General features: G+C 39.0%; 1 protein-coding gene across 1 annotated transcript in view; it reads right to left on the bottom strand.

The window, feature by feature from the left end:
- The window catches only part of LOC147227275 (piezo-type mechanosensitive ion channel component 2), a 49,339-nt gene that overhangs the window by 25,079 nt on the left and 488 nt on the right, over positions 1-23,772 (bottom strand). The window contains exons 2-21 of the mRNA XM_086159994.1: positions 23,669-23,746; positions 23,277-23,423; positions 14,077-14,172; positions 10,347-10,448; positions 10,067-10,112; positions 9,196-9,355; positions 8,890-9,103; positions 8,567-8,780; positions 7,821-7,986; positions 7,479-7,577; positions 6,999-7,040; positions 6,777-6,894; positions 6,389-6,540; positions 5,874-6,140; positions 3,103-3,211; positions 2,778-2,899; positions 2,476-2,535; positions 1,015-1,163; positions 713-877; positions 484-525 (exon numbers count right to left, since the gene is read on the bottom strand). Of these exons, the coding sequence (XP_086016120.1) occupies positions 484-525; positions 713-877; positions 1,015-1,163; positions 2,476-2,535; positions 2,778-2,899; positions 3,103-3,211; positions 5,874-6,140; positions 6,389-6,540; positions 6,777-6,894; positions 6,999-7,040; positions 7,479-7,577; positions 7,821-7,986; positions 8,567-8,780; positions 8,890-9,103; positions 9,196-9,355; positions 10,067-10,112; positions 10,347-10,448; positions 14,077-14,172; positions 23,277-23,423; positions 23,669-23,746 (2,548 nt within the window). The remainder of the gene's footprint in view (positions 1-483; positions 526-712; positions 878-1,014; positions 1,164-2,475; positions 2,536-2,777; positions 2,900-3,102; positions 3,212-5,873; positions 6,141-6,388; positions 6,541-6,776; positions 6,895-6,998; positions 7,041-7,478; positions 7,578-7,820; positions 7,987-8,566; positions 8,781-8,889; positions 9,104-9,195; positions 9,356-10,066; positions 10,113-10,346; positions 10,449-14,076; positions 14,173-23,276; positions 23,424-23,668; positions 23,747-23,772) is intronic.

Genomic DNA, 23,772 nt, shown 5'->3' with positions numbered 1-23,772 from the left:
AAGTAAATCATATCCTCAGTTATTGATTGTCATGCCAATAATCGCGCTCAAAAATTTCAGAGAATAAAAAAAGGGTATTTATTTCCTCATCGCAAGGCAGCATGTTGTGATGCCTCATTCTCCTTTTATGAAAATGTTACCTTTTTTTATGGGGAAGCTGACAAAGCTCAACTTTGCTTTTAAGATCAACAAACTATAAATTGCCAATCCACTAAATGTTAAAACTGAACATCTCAAATAAGATGAGTTGTAAAAGAAGGGCTCAAATAGAAGCCGAGTCTTCACGTGTCATCATTTTTCCACATGCTGTCCATAAACCTCCTGCAGCTGTGGAAATAAAGTGTCCACAGAGATGGTGTCGGTGTTTTAGTGTTTCTAAACGGCACACCTGAATGGAAGTAATCACGATGTTGTTTACATAGTCCGTTACAAAGACAATATAATAACACAACCAATTTAAAGTGAAAGAAACACAACACTTACATATCAGAAATCATGTTGACTGAACATCTGAGCGCTTCCTCTCTAGATGGATACACAAATGAGACCAATGGGGAGATATAGAATATTTTAAGAAAATAACCAAAACTCATTACATTACATGCAGTGATTCCAGATTCTATGATCAGTAATTCAAAACTATAAGTGATTGTTTCCTTTGCTGGAACAAGTTGCAGCATTTCTGTTTTGTATTCTGTCCTTTCCTGCTCACCTGGAAACCTCCCTGACAGGTACGTTGTCAAGGTCACAGAGGGTCAGGAAGTCTGAGTTGAAGTAATGAAGCTGGAGGATACACGCCAATAGGAAAGCAGCAGGGAGCAGAATACGAGCAAACAACTCCACCGTGTCGTAACGTTCCAAACCCAGGTCACGAAGACTTGAAAGTCAGAGAGGAAAAACAACATGAAGACACAAATCGACAGAGTTTCGCAGGCAGAACTCACCATCAGGCACCGTTTGCTCATTCCATCCGCTCAATAACTTCTAAAAATCAGACGCACATGTTATGCTTACCCATCCTCCGACATCCCCATGATCTGCCTGAAGAGAGCAGACACGCTTCTGAACTGGTACATGTAGATGGCAATCAGCACCACCATAGAGTACCCAACCACCACCGCCCAGAACGTCTTTTGGAGCCGACGCCACAAATCAAAACGGACCTTAGGGAAGAGAAATGAACAAATGTTTTTAGTATAGCAGTGCAATATGGAAAGCAATGTAATGTATTTCGTCCCCTTACATCGACTTAAGTCTTCCAAAATTGATCTACATTTCAATACTTTCTTTCATACATAAAATCACATCAGGTCCATGACCAAGTGCTTTAACTGTGTGTCTTCCACATAATGAAGAATAATTTTAATTCTAATTTTTTTTATTTCTGTGAAAGGCATCTTAGAAAAAAATTGCACTGGGGCATTTCAACAGAAACCTGTCGGCTTCAAGTTTTTGTTTGGAATATTTCAATACAAAAAAGAAACCATGAGGAAATGGGGAAGACAACTTCATTTTTTTTATTGCCCCCGAAATTATCTAGTTGAAAATGGGCCCCTCCAAAAATTTCATTTTTTTTTTCTTATTTATTTCTTGTTAGTTTTGAGCTAAACTATCTTAAGACGTTTTTTTTTTCCAGGTTCATAAAAGACTAAATGTTATTTCTTTGGCCAGACAGTGATGATTGCCTAGATTTGCAACTCTCTGTAATAATAAGAAAACAACATCAACATCAACAAGACAGCTCCACACTTAGTTATTTGTTTGTAAATATCAATCAGCGGTCCTGAGTTACACTACTTTTCCCATGTAGATCCAGAGGTCAAAGATAATTTACAAATCAGTTTCTCTGTGTTGCAAATTACAAATTTAATCTCCATTAAGCAGACATAACAAACTTACCCTGATTTTCCTGAATTTCCTCTACATACAGCTCAATAAATCTCTTCTGTCATTAAGTGTCCCATAGCTTCTAACACACCCCGGTTGCTAAACACCACCAGGATGCTGACGTAATGCAAAAAGGCAAATATGTGTGTTTTGTCTGGCATCACCTCCGCAGCCATTAAGCCTTCCTTTAAGTGCCCAGGTCAGCAGAAACTTAAGATGGAAGATGAAAACCAGGAAAACAGCAGCAAAAAATGATATGTGTGTGCTTATGACTCATGATCAATACATTTAAACATAAAATGGTGTCCATGAGTAGCGTCTTATGCATGTACCTTGTAGGGGGCTACATAGTTTATGGATGCTGTGGATGGAAGCTGAACAATGATTGAAGATGTAACCTGATACTTCAGATCCTTTGGGTTGCGCAATAACATAGTTACAATGAAAGCAAGTTTCCTCTCAACTTACTGACTTTTGTAAATCATCATTTAATGGTTTTGTGAAATCCTACAAGAATTTCCAATACTTACATCGGCGTCCCAAAGGAGGAAAGGTGTATTAACTGAGCAAAACAACAGCATTACTAACCTGGTACAGGACGACAAAGGAGAGGAAGAGAACAATGTAGAGGATCTTGTAGACAACCACCTAAGCAAGTGAAATATGGTTCAGATTACATTCAGTAAAGGCCTTCAGTTGTTATCATCATTTGCTTAATATCAGAAACATTAACTTACAATCAAGTCAAGCGACTTAAGCTAAAGCATATTTGAAATTCTAATATGGTAGTATTTGACATGAAGCCAGTTAAAGTATATTTTCTGTTAAGTTTTTCCCAGCAGTTTTGTTTTTAATAGAGCCTTTCAATCTGTTACGTGTTTCCACCATACCTTGCCTGAGAAGCTGACCACAAAGAACATAGAGCAGCAGAAGAGGATCCAGTATTTCACCAACAGGCCTTTCACCCCAGAGATCAGCATCAACACCACAGCTGATGGCTGACTTTCCTCTGCTGAAAGTGTCAACACGGAAGAGGAGGAATTTAGAAAAATAAGAAGAGTTCAATGATGTGAGATGAGGAACAAGATAAGGAATGGCTTGGTGTTTGGGAGTGTTTTGAGAAGCCACATTCAAGGATGATTTACATGATGTCACAGGCCTTTTCACCAATCAAAATAGTCAAAATCTCTGTGAAAGTACTGAAAAGTGCATTACGTTGTATAACTTTGATCTCGTCCAGTGATTCTTCCTTCAGATTCTCCTCCTCCTGTCTCTCAACAAGCTGCTGACGGAACATCAACCAGAAGCTGAAGCTGTAGAGAACCTGTAATATAAATGTATAATAGGACAGTGAATGACATGGAGTGCAGTGAGAATGCGCAGTTTGATAGTTGAGTTGTAAATTGTATTTTAATACCTTTTAAAGTTATTATTCCTTAGGATTGTTGATTTCAAGAGGCAGAACCCACACAAAGCAGCTGGGCCTAACTATCTCCCCATCACCCTGACGCTCTGTGCTGACCAGCTGTCTCCGGTGCCAACTGAGATACTTAACACCGCACTAGAGACATGCCATGTACCAGCCTGCCTCAAGTTCTCCACCATTATCCCCATCCACCAAAAAACAAGGACCCCAGAACTCAATGATGACAGACCTGTTGCCCGGACCTCTGTGGTGATGAACTCATTTGAGCGCCTGAGTTATCCCACCTCAAATCCATCACAGGCCCTCTCCTGGACCCCCAGCAACTTGCCTACAGAGCCAACAGGTCTGCAGACGACACAGCAAACCTGGCCCTCCACTACAACCCACAGCACCTAGACATAGCAGGAGCCTACACTAGGATCCTGTTTGTCGATTTCAGATCCACATTTAACACAATTATCCCAGCTCTCTTACAGGACAAGCTCTCCCAGCTGAATGTGCCAGACTCCACTTGCAGGTGGATCACAGACTGGCTGCCAAGGAGCAGCATGCGAAGCTAGAAAACACGTCTCTGACTCCAGGACCATCAGCACCTTATCCTCCCAAGGCTGTTTTCTTTCCCCTCTGCTCTTCTCTCTCTACACCAATTGCTGCCCCTCCTGTCACTAGTCTGTGAAGCACCTGAAGTTTATGGATGACACCACCCTCATTGGACTAATCTCTGCACCTCCATCATCGAGTCGATCCTCACCACCACCATCACCATCTGTTACATGTTGTCTGCTGAGAATGCAGCCTCAGGGGGGCACAGGCCAGTGTCTCCCTAAGCCGGTCCCAAGCCCGGATAAAAACAGAGGGTTGTGTAAGGAAGGGCATCCGGCATAAAACTTTTGCCAAAACCAAATATGCGAATCAAACCTAATAATCTCATACCGGATCGGACCCGTGGAAATTGGGCTACTGTGGGTCGATTAAGGAGAAGAGAAAGGCTTGTTCGGAAGCAGAGAGAGAAGAGGAAAGGCACGAGTCTTGGACTGAGAGTAGGGACTTTGGATATCGGGACCATGACAGGAAAGGGTAGAGAGTTAGTCAACATGATGCAGAGAAGGAAGGTGGATATACTGTGTGTACCGGAGACCAGGTGGAAAGGTAGTAAGGCTAACAACTTAGGAGCAAGCTTTAAGTGTTAATATCATGGTACTGACAGGAAGAGAAATGGAGAAGGAGTCTTGAAGGAGGAGTTTGTTAGGAATTTTCTAGAGGAGAAAAGAATGTCAGATAGACTTCTGGCAATTAAAGTGAGATGCTCACTTTTGTTAGTGGCTATGCCCCACAGGTGGGATGTGAGTTAGAGGAAAAGGAGAGGTTCTGGAATGAGTTAAATGCAGTGATGCAGAATATCCCCAAAGATGAGAGAGTAGTAATTGGTACAGACTTCAATGGACATGTTGGTGCAGGCAATAGAGGGCATGATGAAATGATGGGCAGATTTGGTGTTCAGGATAGGAACACAGAGGGACAGATGGTGGTAGACTTTGCAGAAAAGCTGGAAATGGCTGTAGTGAAGACATTTTTCCAGAAAAGACAGGAACATAAGGTAACATATCTGAGGGGAGGTAAGAGCACGCAGGTAGACTACATCTTGGATAGCCGAGGTAACCTAAAAGAGATCAGTGACTGCGAAGTAGTTGTAGGTGAGAGTGTAGCTGGGCAGCATATGATGGTTGTTTGTAGGATGACTGGTGACAAGGAAGATCAAGAGGACAAAGGCAGTGTAGAGGACAAAGTGGTGGAAGCTGAAAAGGGAGGAGTGTTGAATGGTTTTCAGGGAGGAGTTGAGGAAGGCTCTGGGTGGTCAGGGAGAGCTTCCAGATGACTGGACATCTGCAGCTAATGTTATCAGGGAGACAGGCAGGAGAGTACTTGGTGTATCATCTGGAGGGACAGTCGATAAGGAGACTTGGTGGTGGAATGATGAAGTGCAGGAGTATATACAGAGAAAGCAGTTAGCAAAGGAGAATTGGAACACCAAGGGGACTGAAGAGAACAGACAGAAGTACAGGGAGATACAGCGTAAGGTAAAGATAGAGGGAGCAAAGGCAAAGCAAAGGGTGTACAATGACTTGTATGGAAAGGATGTACAGCAGGAAAGGAAAACGCATTGACAGATGCTAGAAGAGTGATGGGATGATGGAAAGAGTACTTTGTAGAGCTGATGAATGAGGAAAACAAAAGAAAGGCAAGGGTAGAAGAATCTACCCTGATCTGAATCTAAATCTCTTTTTGCTCAAAAGACATGAATATGAAAGTTAAGATTATTTAGCAGGTCAAAGATATAACATGAAAGTGAAAACCTGGATCACAGGTTTGTGTTTATATAGTTTTAAAAGATTATGTTTTGGATGTAAATTCAGGTGCTTTCAAATTAACTTGGTTTAATAAATAATAATCCATATCTACATCCATCCATGTATTACTTGTTTCTGAATAATTTTGTGTACCTTACTGTTGGAGTTGTTTTTTTTTCTGTCTCTTACATCAATAATCCTTCCTGTCTCACCTTGGCAGCCAGATGGATGCAGGGCACAGGGTAGTAACCGTTGAGGTCGAAGTCCTCTATGACAGCTTGTGGTAGGCCTGGATACAGCTCAGAGCGACTCAGGCGGAGGCCACTCAGGAAGCCCAGCACCACCAGAACCGTCCCATAAACTGCTAGGAACGGAGCTGACATCATGGCATATCTGCGTCGGTCACGCATCATCCAGATGATGCAGGACCACACCAGCAGGGCAAATGTCAGCCAGTTGTTGTAGGTGATACTCCACACCTTCAAGCAAAGATAAACTGATCGGCTGATTTCGAACCAACAACTTACTAAATAATATTTTGTTAATGTTTTGCTGAATCCTTTTAAAGTTGACGAACAACCTGTTTACTTATGCATTCCCTCATAATTGAGTGAAAATAAGGCAAGTTCAATGAAGAGCAAGAAAGAGAGAGAATCTCTTGAGAGTGTCATTTGGGGTTGCAGGTGTTTATGAGGCTTCTTTAAATCACTTGGTACATATAGTTTACCATCATGGTGATCAGTGCGCTGACATAGCTGTGCTTTTGTGCCAGTTGTCCAAATACGACCAGGCCACTTGGGCTCGATGAAGCAGGTGATGTTTCTTCCAGATTCCTCTCACCCTCCTTATTCCTTTCTATTGCACTCTCACTGTCTGTCTCTGGCAGAAGGGGGAGACAAAAGATGGGATCAGGAGATTCACTGAAATACACTGATAAGATATTATCCATCAGAATTAAACGGAGTACCAGAAAACAGGTCTAAACAGGTACAAATGTAAATTATGATATAACATATTGGCTGCCTAAATTTCAGGACATCTAACCAACACGTAAAAATGAAATGGAAAACTACACACTTAGATATTTTTAATGTGATTACCGTGTGAAGTCATGCCTTTATCTTCATATTCTTGTAATGGGTAACAGTTTGTGTACCCGGACCCTCCGAGCAGAGATCCCATATCATTACCATGGACATCTTGCCAGGAATGGTTTGTCATTAATATCACTGGCTGTAGATTGAAAGCTCATTATACTCAATATTTAGATTTGATATCCTGGAGTTTGAGGAAACTTAACAGAAAACAGCAAATTACTGCAATATAAGATAGCCTACCTCGTCAGGTAGATAGATTTCATCATCCGTACTGCTCAAAAGCTGAACAAAAAAAAGATATTAGGTTAGTTACAGATTCGATCTCTGAAATCCAAATTTTGAAATATCTATGTGGGCTGTAGTTAGTAGTTACCTGGGATGCAGCAACTTTATATGACATTAAAAAGTATTGTCACGGCAGTAACAAATATTTGAGATTGATACAGTGAAAAATTATGTTGTGCAAAAATACTCAAATAATCCTCTGTGACGCAGAGAAAGCATGCATTACTCATGCAAACAATGGAGTCAGCATGGTATTTTTTTCAAGGTAGTAAGGGTTATGATGCACATAAGTCATAGTTGTGTTTGAGAACTGTCTATTTCAAAGACTTTCACTTCTTGCAGCAAACACTGTTTCCTTCAAAACACTTTTCAATGGTTCCTGTGACCAAAAACTTGCCAAGCTCAAGAACAAAATCGTCCATATTAGTAGGTTACCTCTTGTTTATCTCCGGAGATGTAGATAACCCTGGAAAAGCTTGGAGGAGTTTCTTGGCTGTCCATTAGACTCTCAGTCTGTTCCCCATCAACAATATCCTGGGAGTGACAACAGCTTTAAAAGTCTGACATGTAACCTTACATACAATTTCTATGTTCTGTTAAGCCAAGTGTTAGTATTAATATAACACACATACATTTAAACACTTGTCTTTGGCCAGGCATTCCCTGAAACTGGCAATTCTGATTTATCGTAATAGCTTTAAGGTTATGTTTGTCAAAAAATAATTGATTTCAGCTGGTAAATTTAAAAACACAACCCCCTTATTTGCACACACTAACCTCCTCTTTTATTTGAACCCATTTGTGCAGCAGAGCCAGCAGTGTGTAGTACAACAGGAGCAGAACCAAAGGATTGATGAAGTCAGGCCAACTGACATGTGGTTGCAGTCCAAGCGAGTACGGGTCCGAGACATTGGTTCTGATCACGCCTGTCATACCAAACAATCTGAGATGGGGAGATGGTGAGGACCATATCAAGGCTTCAGGGAGTAGAGAACAGTAGGAAATAATGTTTTTGTATTTATTGATAAATTCAATTTCAGAGAGCAAAGTACACACACTAACTGAATTGGGTAATTCAAAAAAAAAAAAAAGAAGGAATTGGGTGGTGTTTCTTACTATCATGCACTAAAAGAACAAAATGAAAACTATGAAAATATGATGCCATTAAAGTTCACAGAAATCCAGATGATAAATAATAAGAAGCGCATTTGTCATATAGTGGGATTTAGTGGAGTCAAGTGAAAACATACATAATACCCTATGCTGCTTTAAGGGATACATTTTTCTGGGGACCAGAAAACAGGCAACTTTAGCATGGCTTGATACAATTTTTCCATTGTCAGCAAATTTCAGTGGGCAAAGGTCACATCATTTTAATCCTCATTCCATCACTTCTCATATGTTACCTCCTTCTTTGTAGCCCTTCGATTGGGTATAAACAAATAATCCTGTTACCTTTCAGTTAGTGTAGTGTCGTGTATTTCAAAGATTAGGGTAACACTACATGGTGGCCGCCTTTCTACCTGGCATAGACGTCCTCTGGTGGTACAATATCCTGGGCCAAAGGCAGCTGGTAGAGGTACAGAGCAAACAGGTGTCCACCACTGAAGATGGCCATCATCACACACAGGGAGCTGAAGAGGAGCATGGTAACTGAGCGCCCAAATACCCACCACCATACCAGTCCCAGAAACACCCCGAAATAAACACATGAGGTGAGAGAGGGCATGATGATACCTAGCAAATATGACCAGAGAAGAGGAAAACATATTGTATTAGACGAATAGTAGAGCATTTTCATACTGATGGAAAATTACATAAACGCAAATTAGCAGTTCTTTTGTACCTGCCAGACCCAGCAGTAAAGTCACCACCACTTTGCCTGCTGTGTTCATGATTGTCGACAGCAAAAGCCTTAGTCCGGCCACAAACACCATCAGCTTTTGGACAAACTGAGGCGGACCCGACTGAACAGGCACGGTTCTTTCATCCAAGCTGTCGAAGGATGAACCCTCGGTTTCACTTTCTTCCTCAGATTCTGTGGCAGAGGATTCAGACTCCTACCAGACCGGTGAAACAAAGAGAGAGACGTCTTTGCCCGCTCCGAGCAATACGTGATCTTGATCCAGTTAAAGATCGAAGCTCTTGTTACCTCAGGGTCAGAGTGTGGGGTTCCATTATCATGGAGAATGTTTTGGGGGACAGAGCGCAGAAGTTTATTGCAGAGCCTTAGTAAAAAGATGGATGAGAAGGAAAGGACAACATCCGGGGCCAAGAGGCGCACAATGTTCCCTGGATCTACAAGGCTAAATCTGAAAGCACATGAGCATAACCATGTGTTCAAATTCATCACTGATATCCATTCCTACAAAAGACGTATTCTTAAAACGCATGCTTCACTTGAATACTGCAGACAAATCTTGTTGATTTTTACTAACGTTACTTTGAGTCTGACTGCACTATTAATGTACCTGTAAACACACATCTTACACGCCGTGCCCATCATGTTGCTGAGAGTGTATGATAGTTTGTTTGGTTAAATTATTTCTGTCAGAGAGATCTTTTAAGATAAATTCACCACTGAAATGAGGTGATGAGGGTTGTTTGTTACAATTTTGATTTTTTTACATAATATAGATAAGAGCAGCCTCAGCAAGAGCTGATATGTAGCTTGAAGCATGCAGGTGCTGTACTGACTGTTTTGATGCTCCCAAAATACAGCAGGTGAAAAACTTTCTTGCATTACTAAACAATTTGCATTACATTCTGCTGTAACAAAATGAAAGATCTGCTACACATGCACACAAGGGTTAAAGTTGCATTTAATATCACATTCAAAACTGGGAACAGAGCAGTTGCTTCACCTGCATGCCTGCCCTAACCATTTTGTTATTGTTATACCTCATACAAAACAAATATCATATTGAAACTTTTAAAGACTGAAGATTTTACGGCCCACAATCATTAGTTTGATAATGCATTCTTGATAAATACCTCAAACCATGCCAAAAGTAAACCCATACCTTACGATGCCGACATGGTAGAGGAAATCTTCCCAATAACCGCTAACTGAAAAAATGTAAATAAATAGAATATAACAACACAACAAGAAACATCAGACTTAGTCCAAGGCTGTTTGTTTTGGAAATGTTTACAACAATATATTATCGCAATTACACCCTGGGGACAAATAATAGTTTTTGAATTTGAAATGAATGTGAATATGAGAAAACTTAATGGTCACAGATTCCACATAATCAATAACAAAAAGTGTTATTAGTTTGAAAGAGGCAGCATATCTACCAGGTGGAGGGATGTATGCGAAGGGTATCTGCATGAAGCACTGCAGCATCATAAATGTCAAACTTGTCAAGATGATCAACCGCAGGAAGTCACCGGTTCTACCTGGAGGATGCAACCAAGAGTGAGAAAAATTTGAATGAACAATAGATCAAATCCATTTCTATATAAAATCAATTTCTAAATTTCATGGGCAATTCATGTTAAAGATTAATTCACAGGAACTGTAGAAGTCCAATGAAACATCTGACAATCTATCATACAAATACGATATACATAATTATTCTTAATAAATGAAGGAGTCGATCTTATCACAAGTATCAAAATTCTTGTTGGCTGTCTTCCACCTCACACATTTGAAATTAAATATCCATTACAGCCAGTTAGGCTTCATGGGTTGCGAAACAACAGTATTTAATACTTTTTGTTCTCACCATTTCTCTATAATTGACTGAAAAAGCCGACATCTGTCGTAACTTTGTCCCATTTTTCCTGCAGACAGTTCTGAAGCTGTGCAAAAGTGAAATGTCCTTTCATTCTTTATTTGCAGTGTACAAATTCTGATTTTTACAATAAAGTCCTGAAATTCTCAGTTTCCACTGTGAGCTGTTTCATGCCAAGACAAGGGAAAGCTTTGGCACAGTAAAGATTTGACTGGCCGTTGTCGTGGTTTTTCTGTATTGCCGTGCTTAACTAAGGTTTGTCAGGGCAAAACCGAGGGGTGGATGATCACATCGAAAGATCAAATGGTGATCTCTTTGGAAAAGAGTCACCGATTGCATCCCTGATCATCGGGCTCCTTGTAATTACTGAGATTCATCCATTTCCTATTATTAATGTGACTGCGGTCACCAGTATTTTTTTCACAAAGAATGAAAGACTCATATAGATGTCATGAATCTGAAGGTAGCGATCTTATTCTGGTCGGTATGTTCAAAAGATACATTAAATTGACACTTTTCAGGAATCCTTCTAGAGCAATGTGTGCCAACAGTGGCAATGCCATCATGGATTCAATGAAATATTAAGATTGATTATAAAAGATTAATAGTTTTTTTAATCCATGTGCTCCAGGATTAATATGATATACTGTAGTTCGGATCACCAAACATGCTGATATCCAGATGTTTGCAGTAAAGCAATGGATTATCTTGGAGTAGGATTATCTTGTTCTGTATAACTAAAGCAATGGTGCTTCACAAATGGATTGTGGAATCTAAAAGAACTTGGAACACAGTACTCCCTCCTCAATAGATATGTCAGTTCATAAGTCTGAAATTACAATACAAGGCTCCATAGACTAGATCACATAGTCATCACACTGTTTTGGGGGAGGCTAGATGTAACAAGGAGATTTACTGGCACTCTGGAAGTGAATATGGCCCAATACTCAAATCATTAGTTTTTCTGGAAACCCTGAAAATGGCCATACCCCCGAAACCTGTCAAAGGACTTTACTTCGACAACTGATACAATTTCAAATGAACAGTATCTTAAATTAACATCTTAGTACCCACCACCACAGATTCGGAAATAACTGTGTTGAAAGTCTGAAATATTTGATGCAAGACTTAGAGATAAGGTGGGAATGCCAAATACCCATGGAGAGACTGAACTATGATTTCCTGATGGTGACAAGACCGTAGCTTTTGAAGGCATGAATTTACTAGCATAATAAATTCCTTTGGCCACTTCCTCATATGTCTGTGTCTTTTCCATGGCAGTAAAATACAGCAGGGAGCCAGCTTGAGCTGGCAAAGATGAATCAGACTAGCATTCTTCTTGAAATTCTGGCTACTTTCCTTGAAATACATTATGGAGGACTTGTATTGTTTTGTTGAGCAGGAATTGTCGTTAGAAATATAAAAGAAAAGTATCATGGGAGGGGAGCAAAAGGAGATTTAGTCTCAGAAGCTCCCCATTTTGATGACATGCTGACGAAAACTGATCAAGAATGAAAGCAGTGGAGTTATTGGAGAAGAGAAGACCAAAAGAATAATGACCCTGAGATGAAACAAAGCCTGGATGAAATGGTAGATGGTTATGAAAAAGCCCATGGAACAATTCCTGTTAAGGTAGATCCACACAGAATGAATTTCCTCATCGAAGCAGTTGAAAATGATCCTCACAGTTGGTTCTTCTGTTGGAAGGTCTAATGATTTGCATTGCCCAGAGCATCAAGACCACATTCAACCTTTAAAAGCAGAGGAGTGTCCAACAACAGGCCCTCCAAACAGTTGTACTGCCCTTAAAACACAGCAGAAACACTGCACCAATAAAATACTGCAAAGAACTTGGCTCAAAGCATGATTATATGCTTAAGTATACTGTACCATGGGGAAAGCTTATGGTTAGTACCTGCACACATAATATGAAGAATTAAAAAACAGTTCAAAATGCAGGAACTTGAAAGTTGGGTCAGACAGAAGGAGCCATCGCAGACGCTGTCAGGAAAGCAGCAAGATGGCCTTGAAATGGAAAGGTCATTGGTTTCTGCTTGAATACACAACAGGACAGGATGCAACTTTAACAGTTTTCTTGTGCAAATTTGTATTTGAAAGTTCTTCCTTAAATCTGTGATAAGCCAGGACACATCACTTATGGAATGCCTCAGCTGATATGTATAATTTTTTGAGGGTTGCGTACCTCTAAAGAACCATATGGTTAATCCAAGCCTAAATTGACATTTAATAAAAAAGACATTAATCCATTCATATATACATACAGACATACAAACTGTATGTACATATACATATATATATGTGTGTGTATATGCACACACAGTGTAATTGCTGTATACACAAATATATAAAAATATATGTTTATTTATTTATTGTAGAAGATAAAGCTTAATGTAATCAACAGGAAACAAAGCGGCTGTGGCTCAGCTTAACTGAATCAGCAATTCAATATTGATGTTCAGGATTTTTACTAAAAGCCTTGTTTCATTTAAACTCTCTGCTCTGCAATAAGTTCTATAATTACACACATATATTTGTCAAGTAATAGGTAAATGCACAAAAAACCCAGGGGATAAAGACAGATACACACACACAAACACACAGTATACACACACTTGACCACTCAGCAGGAGAGCAATATCATGTTCGGGAGATAATGATAACTGTGGGATCTAGGGTGCTTTCAAAGACAGGCTGAAAGGCAAACAGTTTTTAGATGGAGAGTGACATACAGAGTGCTGACATCACATGTTTTAATTCCTCACTGTAATTATGAAGCCATGTATAATTGATTTGACTGTTCCAGCCACATCCCCCCCTTTACAAAGTACTTTGAGGCCTGATGCCGATACTTTAAGTCATCTGAACGCAGTAATCTATGAAAAACAGATACAGATACTTATACATAGAATAGACATATTTTCACACACAGAAAATTACTTAATATATCTTATAATGTGTCTTTGTTTTTTTCTGCAAATTAAACTTTGGTTTTTATTTTCACTCCTGTTCTCTCAAGAAGTAAGATGGGGGACCAAGACGACACACATGTTATAAATAATTAAGTTTGAGATGTTACCAAAGTAAAGTTACTAAAAGGTCTTATTGTGGGATATCATAATCATTGCTAATTATTGCATGTTTCTCTGATCAATTAAGTATAGCTTAGGAGAACAGTATACTTCTAGGGTTCAGACTTTTTTCTGTGACAAGTTCAGAAATGGAAATTAACAGCAAAAAAACCCATACTGTGTAGGAATACAATCTCTCACCCTTCATGGAGACCAAACTTGGGTTCGGCAGTAATGGCAATGTGAGCAGGAACAGGAAATACACCACCGACAGTCCATTGTAACGGAACAAGGAAGCTATGGAAGAGAGAAACACACACTATCTTTTTATATCTTAATCTTCCATGTTATTCGCAAAAAAAATTGAGTTTCCACATATCAAAAATATGACAATTACAAAAAAACAAATACTTGCCAAACTATTAACCTGTCTATGTGCCAATATTGAATTGAATTGAATTGAATTGAATTGAATTGAATTGAATTGAATTGAATTGAATTTTACCATTAAGGTCTTGTTATTCTGCCGCAAAGCTTAAAAAGTGTTCAGAGTAGAAAAAAAGAATGGAAAATACCTAGTTAGCCATATTTGAAGTAATTCCTCACATCCTAATTATCTATGTGCTCGGCCACTTTGTGATGTGATTATTACCCCAGTTGGTAAAATGCAGAACTTGTTAACATTTTCTTAAACTTTGGCATGATGTATTATTTTTGTAGCTCCTACAAGCTACTAGAAAACAATAGGCTGAGTACGTCAAATTAAATTTCAGTGTTGAAAACTTTGTGGATATAGAAATATACCCGTGCATTTTCTGTATCCCTGTAGCTTTCTTTCAACTGCTTTAAGTCCAGTTTTTAAAGATTTCCATTGAACTGTTCAGGTCCCTAATTGTGCTGTGAATGATACCCTCTGCACATAAATTCCTTAATCTTTGCAAAGGTAATTCCAAAGGTAATGAAAATTATGGCTGAATTCTATCAGTTCCTGGCGTACCCAAGTTAAGTGTGTATCTCTAAAAGGCTGCTGTCATTCTACATGGAAACATTACTAAAAGATATGTATAATTTTGGTTTACTGTAACTTCAGACTAATATTTCATTCTGTACATTCTACAAAGATGTTCCATCAACAGCTCCAATATATTAAAAACCTTTTCAATGAGAATTTAAATGCCTTCATATATATAAAATCAAATCCAGTTGCATTTAAGTATTCTTTTAATGAGAAGCAGCTGCCAAAAGATGGCTATGTGTTATCACAAATTAATGCACCTAACAGAATGGCACATTTATCATTAATCCATTAATCCTTTGCATTTTCTCAGCACTGTTGAGGTCAGCTGTCTGTGGACAAATCACACATGATTTATTACAGCTATAACTCATGAAAAAGCATGAAAAGTGCTGCCTCTTAAGATTTTAGAATAAATTATAATCAACAGATCAGTAAAATCTGCATACTCAATAATAATAATAAGAAGAAGAATATATTTCATTTGAGATGCCTGACATATACATATACACAAAATATAGATCCAGAGAAACACTTAAAATAAAATAATAAAAGTGACAATGTGCTTAAAAAAAATAAAAATAAAAAACTACTTATGTACATACATATATCCACATATGTACATGCACATACACTGGTATGCATATATAAATATATATATATATATATATATACACACACACAGAGATTGGTTTTGAGTGGTGATTTAAAGTGTATACAGAAGTGAATACTTATACCATATGGGATATATGGTATGATGGCATGATAAGATGTTATTAAAAACCAGCAGACAAAGTTGATGGTGAGAAAAATTATGTATGGGTAAATAACAAGAGGAAGCTGAATAAAATGTATCAAAGAACGGCACTGCAACCTGCAGATGATAACTTCTCCAGATTGGAAGGTAAAATAAAGTTCAACCTCATATGTTTAAGAATTATTCAAGCCATCTGTTCGGTCATTTTGGATTTGTTTTCATTTTGTCATTTGATTGTTTTCTTATGCTGTTGTGCACAATACTTAAATGACAACGGAAATTGATTTTATTTTTGTCCTTAACAAACATGTCATTTCATACACTACCTGAAGCTATGGTGAAAATGCCATTGGTTAAATTGATGTAAATCCAACCTTTCTCCTTCAAAGAAGGAATACAAAATAAAAAGAAATTTAAAAAAAAAAGGAATAAATGCAATATATGGAAATCAACTCACCAGCCAAGAGGAGGAGTGGAAGTAGTAAGTTGTAGAGAGTCCCTATTACAAGATCCACTGCCATGTCTCCTTCTGTATTCTCTTACACACCTCTGCCTGATACTGTCTCTCTCTTGACAGCTTCACCAACAGGTAAATTTCTCAGCTGTGTGGTGAAAAATTCCGAGATGCTCATAATTTTTTTATTTTATGAAACATACTGAATATGGGGAAAGCCTCCTCTAAGCGGTATAGGAAGAAATATACTGTTGGAAGTACAGTTTCGGAGTCCAGTACAGTCAAACTGTGGGAGGAAAATTAGCAGTGAGAGCAGTATTTTGTGGTTCAATTTTTTGAAGCTGATAAATCCCCCTGCTCTTGCTCTAGGTCTCTGTCACACCCACTTCACCTCTCTCTCTCTCTCTCTCTCTCTCTCTCTCTCTCTCTCTCTCTGTCTCTCTCCACACAGACACACACACACACTCACATAATTGTAACTGACTATCTCTTGCCGGGGTTGAGCTCTCGAGAGAGAGAGTATCCACCATCATTGCTTGACTGAAAAACATACTAATAAACACCAAGAAATTAAAACACAAAAATAAACAGCAAAGACAAAAAGAATTGATCTGACAGACTTCAATTTATGATGACAGCGTTTACCTTGACTATTTCTGCTGACTATTTCCTCTACATTTAAACAGGTATATTTTCCTGACTTGTGTATCACATGGAAATCATTTTGTGTTTTCCTTTTTTTTCCCAAACTCAGACAAATATTCAGAGTGCTTTATTCGTCTCCTCACAGTAAGGCTGCTTCATCGTATTTGAGCTGTGGGGTGAAGGGAAGTGTATTCAATATTCATGTCTGTGAGGCCATTTAGAGTGGGTGTGACTACAGAGGAATGATCAATGCAAAGACTCTGAAAAAAATATTGAAATATTAGGTTTATTCCAATTTTGGAGAACAAAAACATCTCCCCTTAATCAAATGTATTTTCACCAAGATATATTTGTTAAAATATAGCTACATTTCTATCTGCACCGAGCAACTGTGTCAAACAAATCAGTTCCTTTTATAATTTACCGATAAAAGATAAATGAGTATTTGTTTTTTTTGCTTTTTTTTTTATTCTTACGAGCTGACGTTTTGAAATGATTTGTGAATTGAAACAGATTTATATCCTGATTCATTTTAACTTGCAATCACTCTTTGTTAAGTCATTTCAATATCAACACTATTATCAATATATTAAATACATAATAATGCAATAGAATGTTTAGCACATGTTACTTAAAGTGATTCCATGAGGCAAACTTTCCCAAAATTCACTCAAAAAAGTAACTACTGACCTGAGGAACATTCATTTTGCACCAGCACAGTCAAACCGACAATAATTGAAACCAGGGGAGTATCTAACAAATACAGAAGAACAAATGCAGTTCAAGAGTATGACGGGTTCATTGACAGGCTTCACTTTGTCTTCTCATTGAAGTTATTGGCTTGAAGGCCCTTTTAATGTTGAAATGACTATCTGTAAGATCAGTGCCGTTTACACACCTTACAGAAATGTTAAGTTGGGATGTCAGCTTATCCCTGCTCTACTGGCAACTGCTGACTTTTAACAGAGGGGTAGCAATTCTATGTCCAGCTGACCCCAATTCCTACCAGATGCAAACAATTGGATGAACAATTGGAGAAATACTACTGGTGTTCTGCTGTAGACATGCAAGTTCTATTCTGTCTTTTCTGCCGTTGCTTGGCAGTCAAAAAGGTCAGGATGGCAAAGACCACCATCACTGAAATTACCCTCGATCAAAAATATTATTTCCACAGAAGTGGCAGGGTTATTTCTGACGCATTCAGTTTGGCATTTACAGAAGATTTTTTACATAGTAAAGTATCCACCCATTAGTACAATTGGGGGGAAACAGCTTCTTTCTTTCTGTTTTATTTTCACAGTGAACAAACTTAGTAATCACAATTAAATCATGATACTCCTCATCATGTTAAATGAGACTGAACTAACCTAATGACTTCCTGGTGTGTGTTTGTTTCTAGATTACGGTAGATGAGTTTTTCTGTGGACAGATTAACCTGAAAGGAAGCAAACACACTCAACTACGCATTTGCAGTCGATGTCAATTAATTTCTGTATGATGAGAATGACTGCTGAGTAGTCAACAAACTTTATGACAGTGCAGTTAAAAAGAACTGAGTCAACATGCTTTAAGAGGGTCTTAGGTGATGCAGTGAGGGGAGAGTGTGTCTGTGTGTAGTCATGGCGGGGTCAGAAATATATCATTCTGCTATATATCTGGGGTTCTATATGCTATGTGAGAAGACCAAAACACAGTTGTTTCATGTTTAAATAGCTGTGTTACTTATTACAACCAAGAAATTGATTTATTGGATGTTTGCTTTTAAAAAGTAAATGAGAGGGTAGACAAGGTGGGATTTGATTTTCATATTAGTCAGATAGGAAGGTGACTTGAGATTACATACTATGCTCAAAATACAAGGAAAATGTCAAGAAAAAAAAACAATTGGTCAGACATGCTCGTTCCCTGAGCTAGGGTTGCGTCAGGAAGGGCATCCGCGTAAAAACTTTTGCCAAAACCAAACATGCAAATCAAACCTAATATTCTCATACCGGATCGGTCAAGGCCCGGGTTAACAACGACCACCATTGGTACCGATGAGCTACAGGGTACCAGTGGAAATTGGGCTTCTGTGGGTTGAAGAAGGAGAGGAGAAAGGCATGTTCGGAAGCAGAGAGAGAAGAGGAAAGGCAAGAATCTGGGACTAAGAGTAGGGACTTTGAATATCGGGACCATGACAGAAAAAGGTAAGGTTGGTCAACATGATGCAGAGAAGGAAGGTGGATATACTGTATGTCCAGAAGACCAGGTGGAAAGGTAGTAAGGCTAGAAGCTTAGGACCAGGCTTTAAGTTGTATTGTGATGGTACTGATAGGAAGAGAATAGAGTAGGAATTATCTTGAAGGAGGAGTTTAGGAATCTTCTGGAGGTGAAAAGAATGTCAGATAGACTTATGAGCGGAGGTAGGAGCACGCAGGTAGATTATATTTTCTGTAGCCGAGGTAACCTGAAAGAGATCAGTGACTGCAAAGTAGTTATAAGTTAGTGTTGCCAGAAAGCATAGAATTGTGGTTTGTAGAATGACTCTGGCGACAAGGAAAATCAAGAGGACAAAGGCATTGTAGAGGACAAAGTGGTGGAAGCTGAAAAGAAAGGAATGTTGTATGGTTTTCAGGGAGAAGTTGAGAAAGACTCTAGGTGGTCAGACTCGTGTGCTCGGTTGGACAGTAAAAAGGGAGAGAATGATCTATACATGTGGGCGAAAAAGAGAGATAGAGACTGGAAAGGATGTTCAGCAGGAAAGGGAAATGTATTGACAGATGCTACATGAGTGATGGGAAGATGGAAAGAATACTTTGACATGCTGATGAATGATGAAAATGAAAATGAAAGAGAAGCAAGGGTAGAAGAGGTGACTATTGTAGACCACAAAGTAACAGAGATTAGTAAAAGTGAAGTATGGAAGGCATTGAAGAGGATGATAATTAGAAAGGCAGTTGGTCCTGATGAAATACCTGTGGAGGTATGGAAGTGTGTAGGAGACGCAGTGGCGGATTTTCTGGCTAAAGAATGAGAAGATTCCTAAGTAATGGAGACAATTGTGATGGTATACATTTCTAAGAGTAAGGGGGAAGTGCAGAATTGCGGCAACTATAGAGGGCTTCATGCCTAGAAAGAGTACTACAGATGCAGTATTTGCTTTGAGAATGCTGGGATTGGAGCTGTCAGGCGGGAGGTCTCGAGGAAGACCGAGGAGAAGATTTATGGGCATAGAGTGAGAGGATACGAAGGTAGTAAGTGTGAGAGGGGGATACAGAGAATAGGGTTAGATGGAGAAGGTTGATTCGCTGTAGAGACCCCTGAAGGGAAAAGACGAAAGGAGAAAAAGAAGGTCAGAAAAGTTTGTGGCATGGGGGCATGATGATGCAGCTGTGTGTGTGTGTGTGTGTGTGTGTGTGTGTGTGTGTGTGTGCGTGTGTGCGTGTGTGTATGTGTGTGTGTGTGTCCACAGATGCAGATGGCAGGTGTGTTCTTAGCCCAGTCCTGTGCCACAGCTAGTGATCTGCTGCCATCTAGTGGTCAACTGAACTGGCAGTAACGGAATCTGTTTCTGCATGTAATAGTAGTATAATAGTATTATATAACTTTACTATCTATAAGCAGTGGCTGTCTTATAATTTGTTGTACACGTAGCTACCATTACTCACGTCTTTTGGTTTTTGTAACTTATTACAACATTGATTTCACATTCAAAAAAGTATTGTCCAAATGGTAAATTAACATTTTTTTCTCCTTCTTATTTTTAAGTGCAAATGGAGTAATTTTGTGACTAGTGTCTTACTCAAGGATACTTGGACAAGAGAACAGGAGGAGCAGCCCAGCAACCAACCAGATAAGTTGGTTGGATGGCAGAATGGCCCTAGATCTGCACTACTTACATGGTTGACATTGTCTCAGATAACTACCACAAACAATACTACTACTACTACTACTAATAATAATAATAATAATAATAATAATAATAATAGTTTATCCTTTATTAATCCCTTGTGGGGAAATATATTCTCTGCAATTAACCCATCATGGATGAACCATGAGCAATAGGGGAGCGCCAGGGGAGCAGTTAGGAGTTCAGTGTCTTGCTCAGCAACACTTCAATGAGCCAGGAATTGAACCAGGATTTTTTGATTCCTGTTGTTTTTTCAATTTACCATCCATCCATCTGCTTATCCTGCACTCAGTGTCATGGGGGATGCTGAAGCCTATCCCACATACAAAGCCAGGCAACATTCATTCACTCACTCACTCATGTGGGTGAGTATCAATTATTCATTAATTTGATCAATTATCAAATATCAGTTTCCCATTGTTTTCCAATTAACCTTTTGGAATGTGGGAGGAAACCAGAGAACCGTGAGGAAACTTATGCAGACACGGGACGAACAGGCAAACCCTTGTCGCAATTGAACCAGGCTCCTGAACCAGGGTCGCCAAAGAGCTAACCATTGCGCCACAAATTAACAGTTGATTATAAAATATTGCACCTTACTAAAGTATTGTCAGATACATGTTCAAGTAACTAATCACAAAAATAAACAAACATCTGTACTTACGCCACTTTGTAAAGTAATAAAGCAAAGTTTGGAGGAAAAAAATGTCAAGAGCACATGCAAAAAAAAGGGGGTGAACTGGCAGAGAAATATATAGAAATTATGAAAGTTGGCATTTGTTGACACTACTTTGTAAGAAATCCTTGTTCTAGAAATCTAACTTCCAACAACTCTCTTCTTCTAACATAACTGTTTCCAGAATATAGATAATGTTGTTTCTGCTTTCACATAATTTTACGTTTTAAGCAAAACTGCTATGTTTCCAAGTGCCCCCACAAAAGAAAATTCAACAGCAACATCTCTTTCCAAAGAAATCCTGCCTCAGTTTTTGAATAATCTGTCAGATGTCATCTATAACAGTACTGTGGTTTCTGGGAAGACACAATTGTGTTGAGTTTGTAAAATGTATTGTTTTTAGTGCCATGAGTCCATTCAGTCCCATTGTATTGTACAAAAAGCAGATATATTTTAATCCTGTTCCTCGAGAACACCAAATGATTTTTATGGATTTGAAAAAATATTTATACACATATATACACTATATACACACATACATGTATGTATATGATATATGTCTGTGTGTATACACATACATATATGTATATATATATATACATATATATACATATATGTGTGTGTGTGTATATATATATATATATATGCATATATATATGCATATATATGTATAGATATACAGACATACACAAACAAATATGTTCATTCATCCATCCATCCATCCTTCCATCCACCAACCATCCACCACTTACTCTACTTAGGGTCGCAGAGGATGCTGGAGCCTATCCCCGTTGCCATCGGGCAAAAGGCAGGTTAACTGGTTGGCAGTCAATTGCAGGGCCCCCTAATAGAGACAGACAACCATTTACTCTCTCGTTCTCACATCTGGGCAATTTTTCTATTTTTTTCAGATTATTTAAAGAACCCAGAGGAAACCCACGCAGACAACATGCAAACTCCATGCAGAAAGGGCCCCTGGCAGAAACAAACCAGGGTCCTTCGTGCTGTGAGGCCGAAACGCTTTATCCAGTGCCTACAAGTTTAGTTTGATGCTGGACCAACAATAGTGCGTGCATGTGTGTGTGTGTGCGTGTGTGTGAAAACTTTGAATCGTTGAAGTATTGTTCTAGGCTTTTCCTGTGAGCAAATTAAAAAAAAACAATATTTTGGCTTTTGTGTTGGAAGTTGAACCCATGTGAACGCACATCCAGTGATTTTTTTATTTTTATTTTTTTTCAAATAATAACACTATTGAACAGTGATCTACGGTGCTGTTGTCACAAGTTGAGTGTGTTTTTTTTTTCTCTTTCTGGTGATTATTTCGGGTGCCTGCCGTGGGGGGCCACGGGGGTCACACTCCCCACCGTCCACTCTCGTGTTTTTTTTAAGATACTTTTTTAAGCAACAAAATAGATGAACTATGTGTCAATGTTATTTTAGGCCTGGCCATGTTCTTCATTCACAAAAACAGAATGCAAAAGCGTTCCTCCAATTTTACAGTCTTTATAAACAATTTTGAATTATATGAAAAATCCTTAAAACTTACAGAAAAATCCAAAAAACAAAAAATATACAATTTGATGTCTGAGATTCCTTGTGAACCACCAACTTAAATACATGTTTAATTCCCCTTGCAGGTTGTTTTTTTTTAAATTTTATTTATCCATCTATTTATTTAATTATCTTCTTTTACTCTCTTTTTCATCTAGCATTAAACATTTCTCACAAACTTTTAAAAATATTAACCTCTGATTACATACAGAACGAATGTCCTTATGTCCTTTGCTTCCTCATCCCCGGTTGTTTCATTGACAATCGATTCTACCTTGCCATGTTTATTTTTACACATGTATATTTGTTTATGCTATTTGTGTTCAATAAAAAATAAAAATAAATAAAAATGAAAAAAAAAAAGTGTTTCTTTGAAGAGGGCGCCGTTTTCTCCGCAGAGCCTGCGCCGCCGACGCCGCTCCGCGCCCCGGACCACGTGACCGGGCGAAGCGGCCTCTCCCCCCTCTCTCTCTCTCGGCTCTTCCTTCCCAGGGTTCAATGAGCGCCGTGTGGCCCCACCCCGTCTCTCCTCGGCGCTGTCTATCTCCTCAATGTAGGCTACTGTTCTCGGAAAGAGAGAGAAAGCGAGAGAGGGAACGGGAGAAAATAATAACCTCCAAGAATTGGTTATTCCTGTCTTTCACCTTCCACGGGCAGCGGCCAGGAGGGGAGCGGCCTCGGCGGTGGGAATGCGCTGCTACGCGGAGCCCGCGTCCTATTTTCTCGTCAATGTAAATGCACATGTAGTCTCCGGCTCGTAGCCTATTTACCCACCTCGGAATCGGGAGGAATATGTATATATGTACGCGGCCGTGTGCGAGTGTGTACACATATCGGCCTTATGTAGGCTAACAACTGGTTCCCGACAGCGGGGGTTGCTTCACCTGCAAGAAACGTGGATACATTTCGA

This window comes from Fistularia commersonii, chromosome 14, assembly GCF_037954325.1.
Source record: "Fistularia commersonii isolate RoL2024-O1a breed Wild chromosome 14, RoL_Fcom_v1.0, whole genome shotgun sequence".
Taxonomy (NCBI): Eukaryota; Metazoa; Chordata; class Actinopteri; order Syngnathiformes; family Fistulariidae; genus Fistularia; species Fistularia commersonii.
The sequence above is the reverse complement of the archived record's forward strand: the minus strand, read 5'-3'. Positions and strand labels throughout refer to the sequence as shown.